Source organism: Varroa destructor, unplaced genomic scaffold (genome assembly GCF_002443255.2).
Source record: "Varroa destructor unplaced genomic scaffold, Vdes_3.0 BEIS01000006.1, whole genome shotgun sequence".
In the NCBI taxonomy this organism is placed as follows: Eukaryota; Metazoa; Arthropoda; class Arachnida; order Mesostigmata; family Varroidae; genus Varroa; species Varroa destructor.
In genome coordinates, this window is record NW_019211459.1 from 12,719,962 (window position 1) to 12,733,304 (window position 13,343).

The window sequence follows — 13,343 nt, forward strand, 5'->3', positions numbered from 1 at the left end:
CAGAGCGGCTCGGAACCAGCTCTGCTACGGGTACTCAGTGCCTGCAGTCCACTACCTGCCTATTCGTTTTCTGCCATAGTTACGGCTGATGTGTCTGCTGCGCCTTGTTGTAAATGTACCCCATCCTAGCTGTTGTGGGCGATGTTCAATTTTAATTCGAAACAAAGCAGTCGCAGAAGCAGGTAAAAGTGCATTCGTTACGAAGTCCGCCGCTAAACTGGCCAGAATCATTTTCTGCTGCTGACAAGAAAAGCTTCAGGTGTAATAGCAATTCGACCAGACTGATGAGCGGATGCACCATCATAGAATTGGTTACAACAATGGTTGTAGCAACATTACACCGTACAAACAATGCTGAGGTGTGATCGAGTATTGGCGGCTATTCAGAAACGGATCGATTCGATTTTTCGAAGGAAGATGTATACCCTGTGGATAGAACAGTGAAACAAAAATCACTGCAGCACTGCCGTTCATACAATTGGTCGAAAACAAAGCGCTGACGAGCAAGTAAGAAACCTTCAAGCAATAAAGAAGTAGGCTTTCTATTTTGCCCATGTATCTAGACCTTAGTAATTAATAAGAAATTTTGTTGATTTACTCTCACGCGTGCCGTTTGAATTGTTTGTTTCTATCGGGTAAGTCAAACTGGCCGTTGACTGAAAGCGGAACATCCCGAATGTAGGCAGTGAAATAGATGTTTGTGTGCGCCCCAATATTAGTTGGAGTTTAGACATGGAGAATAGGAACGTAACTTAATTACTAGAGAGTGACACCCCCACGTGGCATTGGATTAGGCATCTGATTTAACTTGTATATAACTTGGTTACTTGATTACTTATGGTACTGCACACACGATAAATATGGACAGAGCTAACATTCTGTAATCGACAAAAAGGAAAAACGTCAATACTGAGCCTTGTGTCAGCGAGAAACCTCATACGAAAAACTGCCAAATGCGTACTGTTGATCTGCACAGAAAATCTAGTATCGGTACAGTATTATTTTGTAATATATATATATTTATTCTGTTTGTTGTTTGTTTTGTGCTTATGCTTAGTGTTAAGATCAAATAACGAAGTTTTGAACATGTCTGCTTTCATTTAAACCACGGGTTAATCGTTAAAGTACCTCTAGACTTCAAAAGTCGCATATTGTGTTGTATTATTATTATCTCCACTCTAAATAAAAGAAGAACATCAACGATTTCAAATATACTAATCGAGCCTCACTGCTTAAGAACTTCTAGGTTCCGTGCTAGCACGATATGCTTGATAACATTGATTCCGGCTGCTCACGTCAACACTCACTGTCATCCCAAATACTCAGTGAATCGTTCCGATATGTGTGACAACTTAAACTGACAAGTTCAAGTCAGCTCAGCACAGTTCTTAAAAAACTTCTGTCCTACATGAAGCATAAGCTTCTTGCTTACATAGCTACTATCGCCAGTTTGTATCGTAGTTTTGTTTATATAATCCAATGTTTTCCATAGGGCTTAGTTGGATGACTTAAAAGATCTATGCCAGATCTATGAGAACTTTTTTGGTATCCGTCGTTTTCTGTATAGGGAATCAAAATATGGGATGGTTGGCGCCAGACTCCCCGGTGCCAGAAGGCCCATGCTTTACTTTGCTGGCACGTACGAACGATCTCGGCTGCGTTAATGATGTTCGACTTCGTTTAGACTTGGGTAAGTAAATGGATTTATACCCAGTTAGACAAGCGACATATAACCTGAATGATTTTTTCACGTAAAATTATCTGATCTATGAAAAATTTACGACGGACATTCGGAAACAAAAACGGATGCTTCTAAACTTGAACGAAGTTGACGCAAGTAAGTATAAATGCAGCAGAACCAATCGAACGTTGACTTTTTACGGTAGCCGTTGTATTGAGCCATTCGACCCATGTGGAATGTCAATGGTTTATTTACAATGGGTGCGAACTCGACGAAAATGTAGCTGCAGAGAAAAACAGCAAAGGTGAAAACTCGATGTGCCTTTGTTACTGCTTCAACAGTACCGTTCCAGGCTGCAAAACTAGCCAGTGCCTAATCGTGAGTTTTAGGTGTACAGCTTAACGTCATTATTATATTGAGAATAATTTCGTCACTGTGGATACTTCGTCGAACAAACTGGTTGACAGAAACGAACACACGCTCATCATAAGCAACATTTTTCGCCTCTCTCTATTTTTCTCTAGACTGTAGAAGAAGTAGATTTTTTAAACACTTTCGAACTTTAGCAACTCCATCTATGTGTTCAATTTCCAATTCAGCATTTAAAAAAATAGTATACATTCTATCTATGCAAGTTTGGCTGTAAGAATGTGAGGCTAGGTTTCTGAAATTACTGTGGGATCGGGCTTTTTTATTATTACTATATTATAACCACTATTGGATGAGTTTATGTCACCATAAGCTCATGTTTAGCACGAATTTTCTATTTACATTTTAGAAAAGGGTGATATCGCCACAAAAATTCGAGCACTGGAAACGCTTGTTCGGCTTTGTGTGCTCGAGCCTACGCGTCTGTCCAGTGCTGCCGGTCGACCGACCTTAATGGCTGTAATTCGTTTTCTACTTCCACTACAAGACCATTCCATAAAGCGTATGCTTCTTCTCTTCTGGGAGGTAATTCTATAACTTGAGTTTATAGAGAACGAGGGCTTATAGGGCACACGAAAATCGAAATTATAGTAAAAAAATATAGCGTAATCAGAGGTACTGGTTTACTTCGATTAGAAGCAAACATAATATAGATATACCGCCCTAGATATATTTTGAAATTTCAAAATGGCCATACTTAATTAATTTAGACAGCCTAAAAGTAAATAATAGAAAGTCTGATGTTGTGTTACGTTGCCTCATGCTTGAAAGAACAAATGTTGTTTATCGAGTTAGGTACGCCCATGTTCAGGATATTGCGCACAAGGTATTTATATATAGAATATGCATATTGTTTTGCCGTAAGATGAACGTGTTTCAACGCTTACTTGTTTGTATTATCCGTGATCAGGTTGTACCGAAGACAGACGGCAAGGGAGAGCTCCTGCAGGAAATGATCCTTGTCTGCGATTCCTTTCGCCGGGTATGTTTTTTCAGAATAAGAGGGTTTCAAAATCAAAAAGTTCAAAATGACCAAACAGTAGCTCTATAAGACCTCTGCAGGCTCACACTCACTAATCGATGTTTAAAACATATGAAGATCATTTGACTGCGGCTATAGCGTGGCTAATAGGACATCGAACGCCCATAGCTATAAGATTCAAGGATTCGATCCTTAGCTAAGTCTCAATCACATCTTGAATTTGGTTCTTAATATTAGCTCACCTTGCAATTATATTCTGTCACTTACAGTATGGGTAAATACCGCCACAGTTTTCACCTATCATATATTTTAAATGGTCTCTACTTCGCGTGCTACAGGTGACGCCTCTAACGTGCAAATAGCGATGAAGCGTTAACGTGCTTTCAGAAAAGTCTTCAAAAAACATTATTATTATGTTAATATGCATTTTTCCAAACTGATAGGCACTTCAATAGGCAATTTCTATCGTAGGATTATCGTATATATGCAATACTATATACGCATACATCGAATTAAGCAGTAGATAAATCGAGACGTAGCAATATGTAGGTACTTGTTGCATAATCGTATCGACTATCAGTATCCTGGTATTGCCGTTGTAGTGCTGCCTTCCTACATTAATATCTTTTATGGGTACAGGACCTAGAGCATCCTAATGAGTTCATCCGCGGAGCCACACTCCGCCTGCTGACAAAGCTACCTTGGAACGGCGAACTTTTTGAACCTCTGTATCCCTGCGTAGCCAAGTGTCTTACGCATCGACATCCATATGTACGACGGAATGCTGCCCTTTGTCTTTACAGTATGGGTAGGAAGTGTCGTGAACTGCAGGTCGACGTAATTAATGCCCTTGGTATGTTGATCTGATGAAGCTACTATGAAGTATGTGAAGTAGGCATTAGCGATGTGCAGCCTTAGTATCGCTGAAGTTTAGTAAATTTATGCTATACACGAGTCCCGCGATTCCTCGTTTTTCTTTTTTTTTTTTTTATATAAATCATATAAAATTTCTAAATTCATCAGTTTATTCGTTTATCTATATGTCTGATCACTTGTTACGAATGTCGTCTATTACTCTCTAAATAAATATCGTTGATTTCCTATTATTTCGACGACAGCTGATCAATAAAGTAATAAAGGCACAGCTCCCATTTAGACAGTCAACTTTCGACCTCAACATGCAGTTGCGTCCACTGCTTCGTCAGAGGCGTTCAGGTAGTCACACAGCGAAATAGTCATCCCGTACTAATATATGTTGTTGTGCTTCTTTTTTGTTGATCTTTAAACGTCATCAATGTCGGCGTACCTAGACGTATTTTTATCAACGGATCAAGATCCTTCTGCAAAAAGAAACGCGTTTCTGGCCTTGTGTGAACTGAGCGAGCCTCGGGCTCTCCGTTACGTCGAAGAGACGGACTGGAGCAGCTTCGATGCTCTTGAACGAAGCGGCAGGAATTTGCTTCAGGGTCCCGCTATACAGCTGATATATCGAACGGGACTAAAGCATCCACAGGAAAGGTAACACTATATATTCATACCTGTTTGTTCATCTCGCTACATCTGTAACTGTTTTCCGCACCTCACTTTGTGTATATAGGTTTGTATACGGTCATTTAACTGTGTCTATGAAAAATGTTTGCAGTTGGAGATTCATTCAGTCGGTGTTTCATCTTCTACAAAGTCCAATTGCGTCGGTGCGCTTTGAAGCATCCCGAGCTTTATTTGCTTTGACATCGGCAAGCACAGCTCTACGCACGTCAGGCCAGGCACTTGTTGATCTAGCCATATCGCAAACTGATAACACCGCCAAAATTGTGCTCCTAGATACGCTCGATCAGCTGCGACGGAAACATCCGCAGCCTCTTGAATTTCTTGTAAGTAGCCCGTTTTCTGATTAAGCATAGTGATTATCCACTATCAAATAGATCTGACTCTGATAATAACAGCTATAGTAATAATAACGTGGCCAAATATAATCAACCAAGCCAATAATAACAGTTAATTAAGGCTTAGATAACAAATTGAAGTAACGTAGTTAGAACGAATCATTCATTTTGCTTAGGTAATGAAATCGTCTTCCGACAGCAGAGCTATTCACATTTGATTTTAGCACTCCGTGGCGCTCAGAAAGAAACCCGACGTTTCTGTTCCTATACAACTAACGAATTCTGTGGGTTTTTGGTTGTTGCTTTTGTTTTACTCATACCTTTATTTGTCTGTATTCATAGGCTGTAGATCTTATCCGTGTAGTGGCAGGCGCTAGTGATATTGAAGTATGCCGCCGTGCACTCGAGCTCGCGGTTTTGTTGACAACGGAACGTAGCGCATCCGACCTAGTAGAATTGCTCAAGCGGGAACTTCGACGACTTCAGACATCACCACATCAGCAGGCAGATAGCGTTCAAGTTAGCGAAGCAGTACTCACTGCTCTACAGAATTGTCTAGCATCGTTTCCACGAACGACTCCAAGCGTTATCACCTGTGTGAGTACATGCATCTGAAATTGACGTTTACATATATATACATATTTATAAGTTAATCCTGAATTATCATCTCGCAAATGCTCGTACCTATTCTGTTGTTTTTCAAGTTGACTGAATTGGTGTCGTCCGAAAGCGAATCTGTTTGTATCAGCGCTGTACGGATACTTCGTGAAACACTGATTCGCTTTCCGGAATATGCACCACGGGCTGTAGGCCTCGTGTTGCAACATTTCCCGCTATTACGCGAGCCAGCGGCGATACGTCACGTAAGCTGGCTTCTTGGAGAATTCTGCGAACGTCCGGAACATGTCAGAGATTTCATCGAGCAAGTCACAAACAGTTTAACCGAGGTAATGGTGATCCATCATCTCTTATACCCGAAATGACTAAATGACTGACAGCAAGGTCAAAGATGCTTTTATTTTTTTCAGCTTCCCAAAGAGGCTGCTGTCGAAATGGAGCAACGTGAATGTAACGGAACGGGCAGTGATTCAGAAAACGGTACTAACAGCAATAAAGCTTCTGGAGCAGCAAAGCTCTGTCGAAGCAGTTCGAGAACTGATCGCGGCGCCTCTGAAAAGAAATCTTTGCCCGTCGTAACGGCCGATGGAACGTACGCAACCCAATCAGCTTTTATAATGGCAAACTCGATTGCCAACGGCACATCATCACCTTGGGGTCACAAGGTACTGCTATCGCATATGATCAAAGGAAATTTCTTTATCGGTACCTGTGTGTGTGGCGCCGTAACGAAAGCCGCGTGTCGATTTGTTACGACTAAGGGAACCTCAGTCGAACAGGACAGTGAGTATTGTTTCGGTACGCGTTTTGTCTAGCAATCTGTTAGATATATTATATATATATATATATATATACGCTTTAAAACATCCCTAAAATATAGAGAACCATTTTTTAAAGTGATGCGTATCTTCAGCTCACGCTCTTGCTAACTTGATCTCAGCTACTCAGAAGGATGGACTGGTCGTTAACAGACACGAAATCGTTGCTCGCGCATTGCGTGTAATCGTTTTTTGTCTGGCTCTGGCGGACTCAAGCATGTTCAAGGGACCTGCTACAACAGACGATCGACTTCGTATGATGCTATGCATTCGATTGTTGTTACTAGCACAGGTAAGCAATTTGTTAAGATACAGTTCCTCTGTATTGTTTCTATGCGCCTAAAGTACAACCAGTGATGGATGCTAGATTTTCGCAGCTGATGTCTAGTTAGCGACACGAAAATTAAGTACGTGAAGTTTCCTATGGAGGGATTCTGTTCGATCTATAAATAGGTATTTTAACATTCGGAGGTGGATACTTGTTTGACAAATGCCAAGGTAAATATAGGCAAATGGAAAGTACATTACGAATAAAGTACATTATGAGAAATAAAGGTTTGTGACATTGTTTGAGTAACTGTATGGCAGGCCGGGGGTGACAACGTGCATAGTGGCCTTGGTGGCGGGCAGTCGACTCGTCAAGCCCTCAACTCTTTTGTGACATCAACTGAACGAAGGCGGGAGCTTTGTCGGCGAAAAAAAACACAAAAATTGGGGGCCCGAGGCCCTATGTATCTTACTGAACAACACAATTCAATAAGATCGTCTAATGGATACGAAGAGGCGGATGCTCCTCTATTATTTGACCAGCTATCTGGAGGCAATCGCCTACATGGAGGACCAAACACTATCGACAAACAAGTAATCATTTGAACTTTGCTTGTTGTTTAACAGAACAAAACGGTTACGAAAAAGCTTAATTTGACAAGCTTGTGTTGCTTTTTGCTCGCAATTAGAATTTACGCTTATCTAAATTTCTACTGCTTTCTCCATAAAGGCAATAAAGCCTAAGATTTAAAGCAGTCATAACATGCCTCGAGAAGTTACGTGCTATATCAGCTTATACAATGACAGAACAGGTGTACGTAAGGGTAGACCATCATATGCACTTACATTATCTACTCTTTTATATTTTCAGGATATCTTTTCCGAATCACTTCAGAAAGCACTGAGTGGAAACATCTCATCGGCTGTAAAAGACGGTGACATTTTGGCGAACTCACTTCTAGCGAAGGTACATAATAGGCCCATGGAACTCTTCGCATCGCTGACTATTGAGCCGTTGTTAGCGACTCCACATGCTTGATGAATGTTTTATCTAAGTCTCAATGAGGTAACGAGCATTGCCCATTCACCAATAGATCTTCGGTATGTTCCGTAACTACCTTTTGGTTAGCAACGTCTGGTCAGCCTTGTAATTAACTTGTGTCCTTGCCCTCACAGGTAACTCAGTTGACAGGACGAAGCGATCCCCTCTACGCCGAGTGTTATGTACACGTGACTGCGCACGCTATTGACCTTGACGTCTTTGTCTTTAACCAGACAGATGACACGCTGCAAAACTGCACTCTTGAACTAACCACCCTAGGGCGTCTAACGGGAAAACGTAAGTATTTAGTATGGACCATAATAATTATACGTATAATATGATGGTTATAGTTAACGGAGGACTCTGACTTACACTGTATAATCTTTGTCAAAATATTGCTTTATATAACCAACATCAATTATGAAAGTATGGTTCGAGTTTTACAACTGTGCACAAAGCATTCATATATATTAAAACGAATGGGTGACAGGGCGGCAAAGGAAGCGGTAAGAATAAAGCATAAATGGCAAGCAAGCGTGAAAGCATTTCGGGTCAGATTAGACTTGTTATGGTTATGATGGGATGTCTAAAGCGAATAACAAACGCGAAACATGAAACGTAGAAATAATACCTATAATTTAACGAAAACTAAGCATGCTAATAAACATGCGTACGGCGGTAGTTCAAAAAAAAAACTAGAAGCAGAAATGTAATGAAAAACTAGCCCAAAAAAGTGACAATGAATTCGGCTGCCCTAAAGAATTATACATAAATTATGTAGTCTATTTGCAAATAGTGGGAACGGTAAATTAAAAACGAAAGTTGATGACGAAATACATGAACATAATTGAAGAGAAATATAAGGAAGATATAACTATAAAAAGTAGAGTGTATGCTATGCAAGATAAAGGCTTAGAACATGCCATAATACATTATACAAATTTAAAAGTACGGAACGGATGTAAAATCGAATAAAACAATAGAAGCGCAGATAGGCAATCAAAAACAAAGTAATCTGATGAAAAAAGAGTAATACTTTACGCAAAATAAGATTAAAAATAAATATTTTTTATACTTTACATAAAGTAAGGGTGTAATTCTGAATTAAGTCACAAATGATAAGCATTCTAGGCAAAATGGTTGCAGTGATAATACTGGTGCGGGTGGTGATACTTCGATACAAATTAATAACGGTAATTCAAATATGAACAGAAGGAAGCCACAAGCGTGTGTTATATATAAATACACCTACCTGCCTCTTATTTATAAATATCTGTAACGGATGGTAACTACAGGCATATGTATGTGTAAATAACGCATATATTGCACTGTCGAAGATTTTGCTTAATTTGATTCCGCTCTTCTACCGGATTTTATGGCATCGTCAACAAACCTCATGCCTTATTTCTCCATAGGCGACATGAAGCTCATAGACAGACCTGGTCCTGTAGTGATTGGACCCCATGACTTCGTCACTCTACGCACAACGATCAAAGTTACCGCTACAGACAACGGGCTCATTTTCGGAAATATATCCTACGATGTTAAGGTAGATTAGGCTCTCTATTATAGTCGCTTATATTTATCTGCATTATTCCATTAATAAACATTCAAGTTATGCACGCCTACAAAAATACAAACATCCCCGCATTGTCTTTGTTCTTCTTCGTATACGTATTCGGTAACAGGGATCGACATCGGATACTCATGTGGTAGTCTTGAATGATATCCGAATCAACATCGTCGACTTTTTGGTTCCTGACGATACCTCCCAGGAAGATTTCCGCAACACGTGGGCAGGTCTTGAATGGGAAAACAAAGTATGCAACGCGAAAATCGCATTTTGAGTCTATTTTTTCTCAAATTTTTCAACGAAATTATCTATTAGAAATTACGATTTATGATAGGAAGAAGTCTCATTATACTACGATGCTGATCTACTATACAATTATAAAGGGTACCAGTAGTGCTTAATAGTAGCAAGTGTCTAATAGGTAAATTTTTTTTACAGGTGATCGTTTCATCCCCGATCCGCGATCTGGATGCGTATCTCGACCTACTTATACGAAAGACAAATATGGCGTGCCTTACCCATGGCGATTCGAGACTCAACAGACAAACTTCGATGTCGAATTTCCTAATGGCTAATTTGTCAGCAAAGTCACTCTTCAATGAAAACGTCTTGGCAAACGTTTGTTTGGAACGCGATCCTATCGAGGGTGAACTAACGGGCCATGTTCGAGTGCGTGCAAGATCTCAAGGGTTAGCATGGTGCCTTGGCGACAAAATCTCTGAGTTGCAGAAGTGCACAAAGAATTAAACTCTACGGAAGTAATGGAAGTGATAGCAATAGCGTTGGTCCTAGGAGTGTAGCCTTTGTAGATGGGTGTTCAAGTAAATAACCAGTCACGCGATATATTACATCAAATAATAAAAAGGTTGCTTTCAGGTTGAAAAGAAAGAGATTCACAAGCGCGCATTGTGAATATGTAACTGCGAGCTTTTTTCTCCATATTTTTCCAGCAGCTTGCTGACTACTCCGTAGAAGTTGACTCAGAAGAACTCGAAAAAGAGATACTAGCACAACGTTAGTGAAAAAAATAAGTCTAGACTTTATAACGTAAACACAAAGTGGCTACGAAGAGTCTGGACATACGATAGCATTTGGCATCTTATATTAATGGGTGAGATTACGTTGACACAACGGCATTTCCCGATACTTGGCAGTAAAGAGCGAATCAATATCCTTAGAAGTAACTGTCAACGAAGCTCAATCAACGGATCAATCTCAGGATGTCTGTTATAAAATTGGATACATATCTGTACAGACACTATCATTGAGTGAATGATACAATGCTTATTATTGTTGTTCCACATCGGATGTACAGACCTTTGCGGAAAGCGCGACGACTATAACATTTCTGTCGCTATGTGAAAGTATTACTTTTGAACGTGTATCTAACCGCTTACTGTTCGCGGCTATTCCATTAGATGGACAACCGCCTATCAACAATTACTTGTCCAAGTTGTAATTCCAAATGCAATTTTTTTGTTGTGGTACACAGTTTTGTATACATTTACGACAATAAAAGTTGTAATGAGAGAACTTTGCATTTCCGAAAATTCTGTTAATGGAAAAAGTGTCCGAACAAGTAAAAAGATTTAGGACTTATTATTTTCATAATACTTTCGTAACAACCTTTCAGTGCAGTTAATGTGTGAAACACTATATATAACCTAGCGTTTTTGTTGAGTCGTGTGGCCAACAGGTTGCACTCAGCACTCCATAATGGATCTGTAGAAGGTGAACGACTGCTGTAACAAGGCAAAAGTGGTTCCATAGTGCACATAAATGGTGGCAAAAATTACAGAGAATTAATATAAATATCAACCAATACATAATGAAACATACAGACAGAGTAGACTAGAGAGATGCTGTCAATGGATTAAGATACAAGATATTTGTATATAGCGCTGAAAATTAATAAATTTTTCTATATTCCTTGATAGGTAGTGTTTTTTTGTTTTGTTAATAACATTAGCTACTGCATGTATGCGAATGATATCATGAAACTATAGACCCTGGTTCGAAAGACATCCCGAAAGAAAATTCAAGGATTTCCACGTGTTACAAACGCATCCCTACCTACTTCTCGAAACAACCTCAATTTTTGGAAGTACACTTCACTGTGCGGGGTAGCTTTATATTTAATGAACAGTACTGGCTCTTAGACAAGTTTCGGCACTTACGAAATAGAAATAAAATTTGAGGTCTGGTTTTTTAAGCACAGTACGAATAGTACAATAACGTTAAAAACGGTTAGTAAATATTTTTCTACGCGCTACTTCAGTAGATGCCTTTTCGAACGAAAAAAACACCTGTTTGGTATTATTATCTGCTAACACAATAGGAGCAAAAGACATTCTCTCTACCAATATCGAATACGCTTTATTTATAGAGTGTTTATATTGTTACACATACTTAATATATACAACATTTTACATGTATACGACGCATGGGTATTTTGTTGCTGAACGATAATTTATACGCGCGGTCAACTAGTCCATACCATATTTTCTTTTTATATTGTCCATTTCTTCTTTTTTCTTATCGACGTCAACCTTTTTGAATGCCTTATTAGGCTGATAATAAAGCACTACCAGGTAACGGTTGCACACGTTGAAGCCAGAAAGATGTTCGCAAGCGTTTTTCGCGTCGAATATGTCTTCGTACACAACAAACGCCGTTCCTCGAGTTTCAGCAGTGTTTCCCCTGCAGCGTTAAAGCACCACGCTCAGATTAGATAAAAAGCAATGAAACCAAATGAAAAAACACAAGCAATGTTTTAACTTGCATCTTCAGCTTCGAACTTCGAGGTTCGTTAGAATATATTTATGCAAAAGGAAGTATGAGAACAGCTTTTTACTATGTTCTTCTTAAGAGTTAATTTCTGATAGCGGGCAAAATTATTTAATTCCTAAACATTTTTTTTTACAGAAGCTTTTAGAATACAGTGCTTCGCTCAATTGACGCTTCCAAAATGATTAAAAAAGAAATTCGCATGTTGAACAGGCCTTCGTATTTCGATCAGGTGTGCTGTTTGCCAACTAGCCACAAAAGTAGTTTTCTATAAACAAACTTTTTTTCAGATACGGTAATTCTAAAAACTTGAACTTACACTCGAATTTGGCGAATACCGCCGTATTTCCCAAAAATATCATACATTTCCTCGGTAGAAATTTTATACGGAAGATTGCGCACATACAGAATGCGATTGACCTCAGGGGCCAATCGAGTCTGGAAAATTAACAAAAGCAGGAGGTTAGCAGAGTGAATACCTTTGAGCTACCACAGTAATGCTTAACACTTGTACCTAATTTATTGTCACATTTGGTGGCCGCACTCGTAACAAAATGGTGACAAAAACAGATCTGATCGTTGCGAAAATTGGGTACACAAATGCTTTGCGAGAAACACAGTACGAAGACAACTAATGCTTTTGGGAGTAATCGTTTCCCTGCTTAAAGTCGCCTTAAGCTGCAAAGATGCATAATAACATATTTATAATAGATTTATGACTTATAAATGAAAACTCACTCCGGGTTTTCTTGCGAGAGCCATAGTGTCGAGTCTACAATTTCGCTATGATTCTTCGTAATAGGTTCTGTTTATGTTGTTATTATTATTATTATTATTGGCTGAGCAGACGACTTACAATGTTCGACATTTGGCATTCATTACTCGAAAAATTTTTGGTTGAATGAATGAATTCTTTCAATCATTTGGCACAAAATACATCTGGTGAGCTTGTTCTTAGTCGCTGAAACTCGCCGGCTGGTTAGTGTAACATCAAAAAACAAATGCGATCACAAACTAATAATCAAATAAGGATATTTCATTATGGTGTAATAACAAAACTACAATAGTACATTTTATTGTGAAACTAAAAAAATAGAATTAGAAAATAAGAAATGTGACCTTAACGCCAACACTGAACATCTCATTTCCGCGGCATAACGAGAATAATTGTATACTAATAAATAGAATGGTACATATAAGATAGCCACAAGGTATAACATGTATGGCTGAAGTCCTATTGGCAACTGGCTCACCTAGCAG

At 39.1% G+C, this 13,343-nt stretch overlaps 2 protein-coding genes across 5 annotated transcripts; one reads left to right on the top strand and one right to left on the bottom strand.

Annotated features, from left to right (window-relative positions):
• The first annotated feature begins 6 nt into the window (after nt 1-6).
• Nucleotides 7-11,230, top strand: LOC111253194 (coatomer subunit beta-like). Of its 4 annotated transcripts, none has more exons than XM_022812269.2 (18): nt 7-507; nt 896-990; nt 1,568-1,690; nt 2,460-2,635; nt 3,021-3,092; nt 3,732-3,945; nt 4,403-4,610; nt 4,735-4,966; nt 5,321-5,575; nt 5,683-5,925; nt 6,007-6,379; nt 6,510-6,706; nt 7,003-7,275; nt 7,553-7,648; nt 7,858-8,020; nt 9,139-9,272; nt 9,412-9,543; nt 9,735-11,230. In XM_022812269.2, exons 2-18 carry the CDS (start codon nt 954-956, stop codon nt 10,041-10,043), a joined length of 3,237 nt encoding a protein of 1,078 aa, XP_022668004.1. In that variant the 5' UTR covers nt 7-507; nt 896-953; the 3' UTR covers nt 10,044-11,230. The 4 variants fall into 4 exon arrangements, with proteins under 4 accessions (XP_022668004.1, XP_022668006.1, XP_022668005.1 ...); XM_022812270.2 differs by having other exon boundaries at nt 9-507; nt 6,537-6,706; XM_022812271.2 differs by lacking the exon at nt 896-990 and having other exon boundaries at nt 8-507.
• Nucleotides 11,231-11,646: 416 nt separating this feature from the next.
• Sf3b6 (splicing factor 3b subunit 6) lies at nt 11,647-12,981 on the bottom strand. The gene is made up of 3 exons (XM_022810846.2): nt 12,822-12,981; nt 12,403-12,521; nt 11,647-11,996 (listed from the first exon to the last, which is right to left on the bottom strand). Exons 1-3 carry the CDS (start codon nt 12,843-12,845, stop codon nt 11,783-11,785), a joined length of 357 nt encoding a protein of 118 aa, XP_022666581.1. The 5' UTR covers nt 12,846-12,981; the 3' UTR covers nt 11,647-11,782.
• Between the last annotated feature and the right edge of the window lie 362 nt (nt 12,982-13,343).

Coding starts and splice junctions, on each gene's coding strand:
- LOC111253194 (XM_022812269.2), top strand. CDS start 954: ATGCGTACTGTTGATCTGCACAGAAAATCTAGTATCG. Junction 991..1,567: donor GCACAGAAAATCTAGTATCG/GTACAGTATTAT, acceptor TTTTCTGTATAG/GGAATCAAAATATGGGATGG. Junction 8,021..9,138: donor AGGGCGTCTAACGGGAAAAC/GTAAGTATTTAG, acceptor ATTTCTCCATAG/GCGACATGAAGCTCATAGAC.
- Sf3b6 (XM_022810846.2), bottom strand. CDS start 12,845: ATGGCTCTCGCAAGAAAACCCGGA. Junction 12,522..12,821: donor CTCTCGCAAGAAAACCCGGA/GTGAGTTTTCAT, acceptor TTAATTTTCCAG/ACTCGATTGGCCCCTGAGGT. Junction 11,997..12,402: donor GGTATTCGCCAAATTCGAGT/GTAAGTTCAAGT, acceptor TTAACGCTGCAG/GGGAAACACTGCTGAAACTC.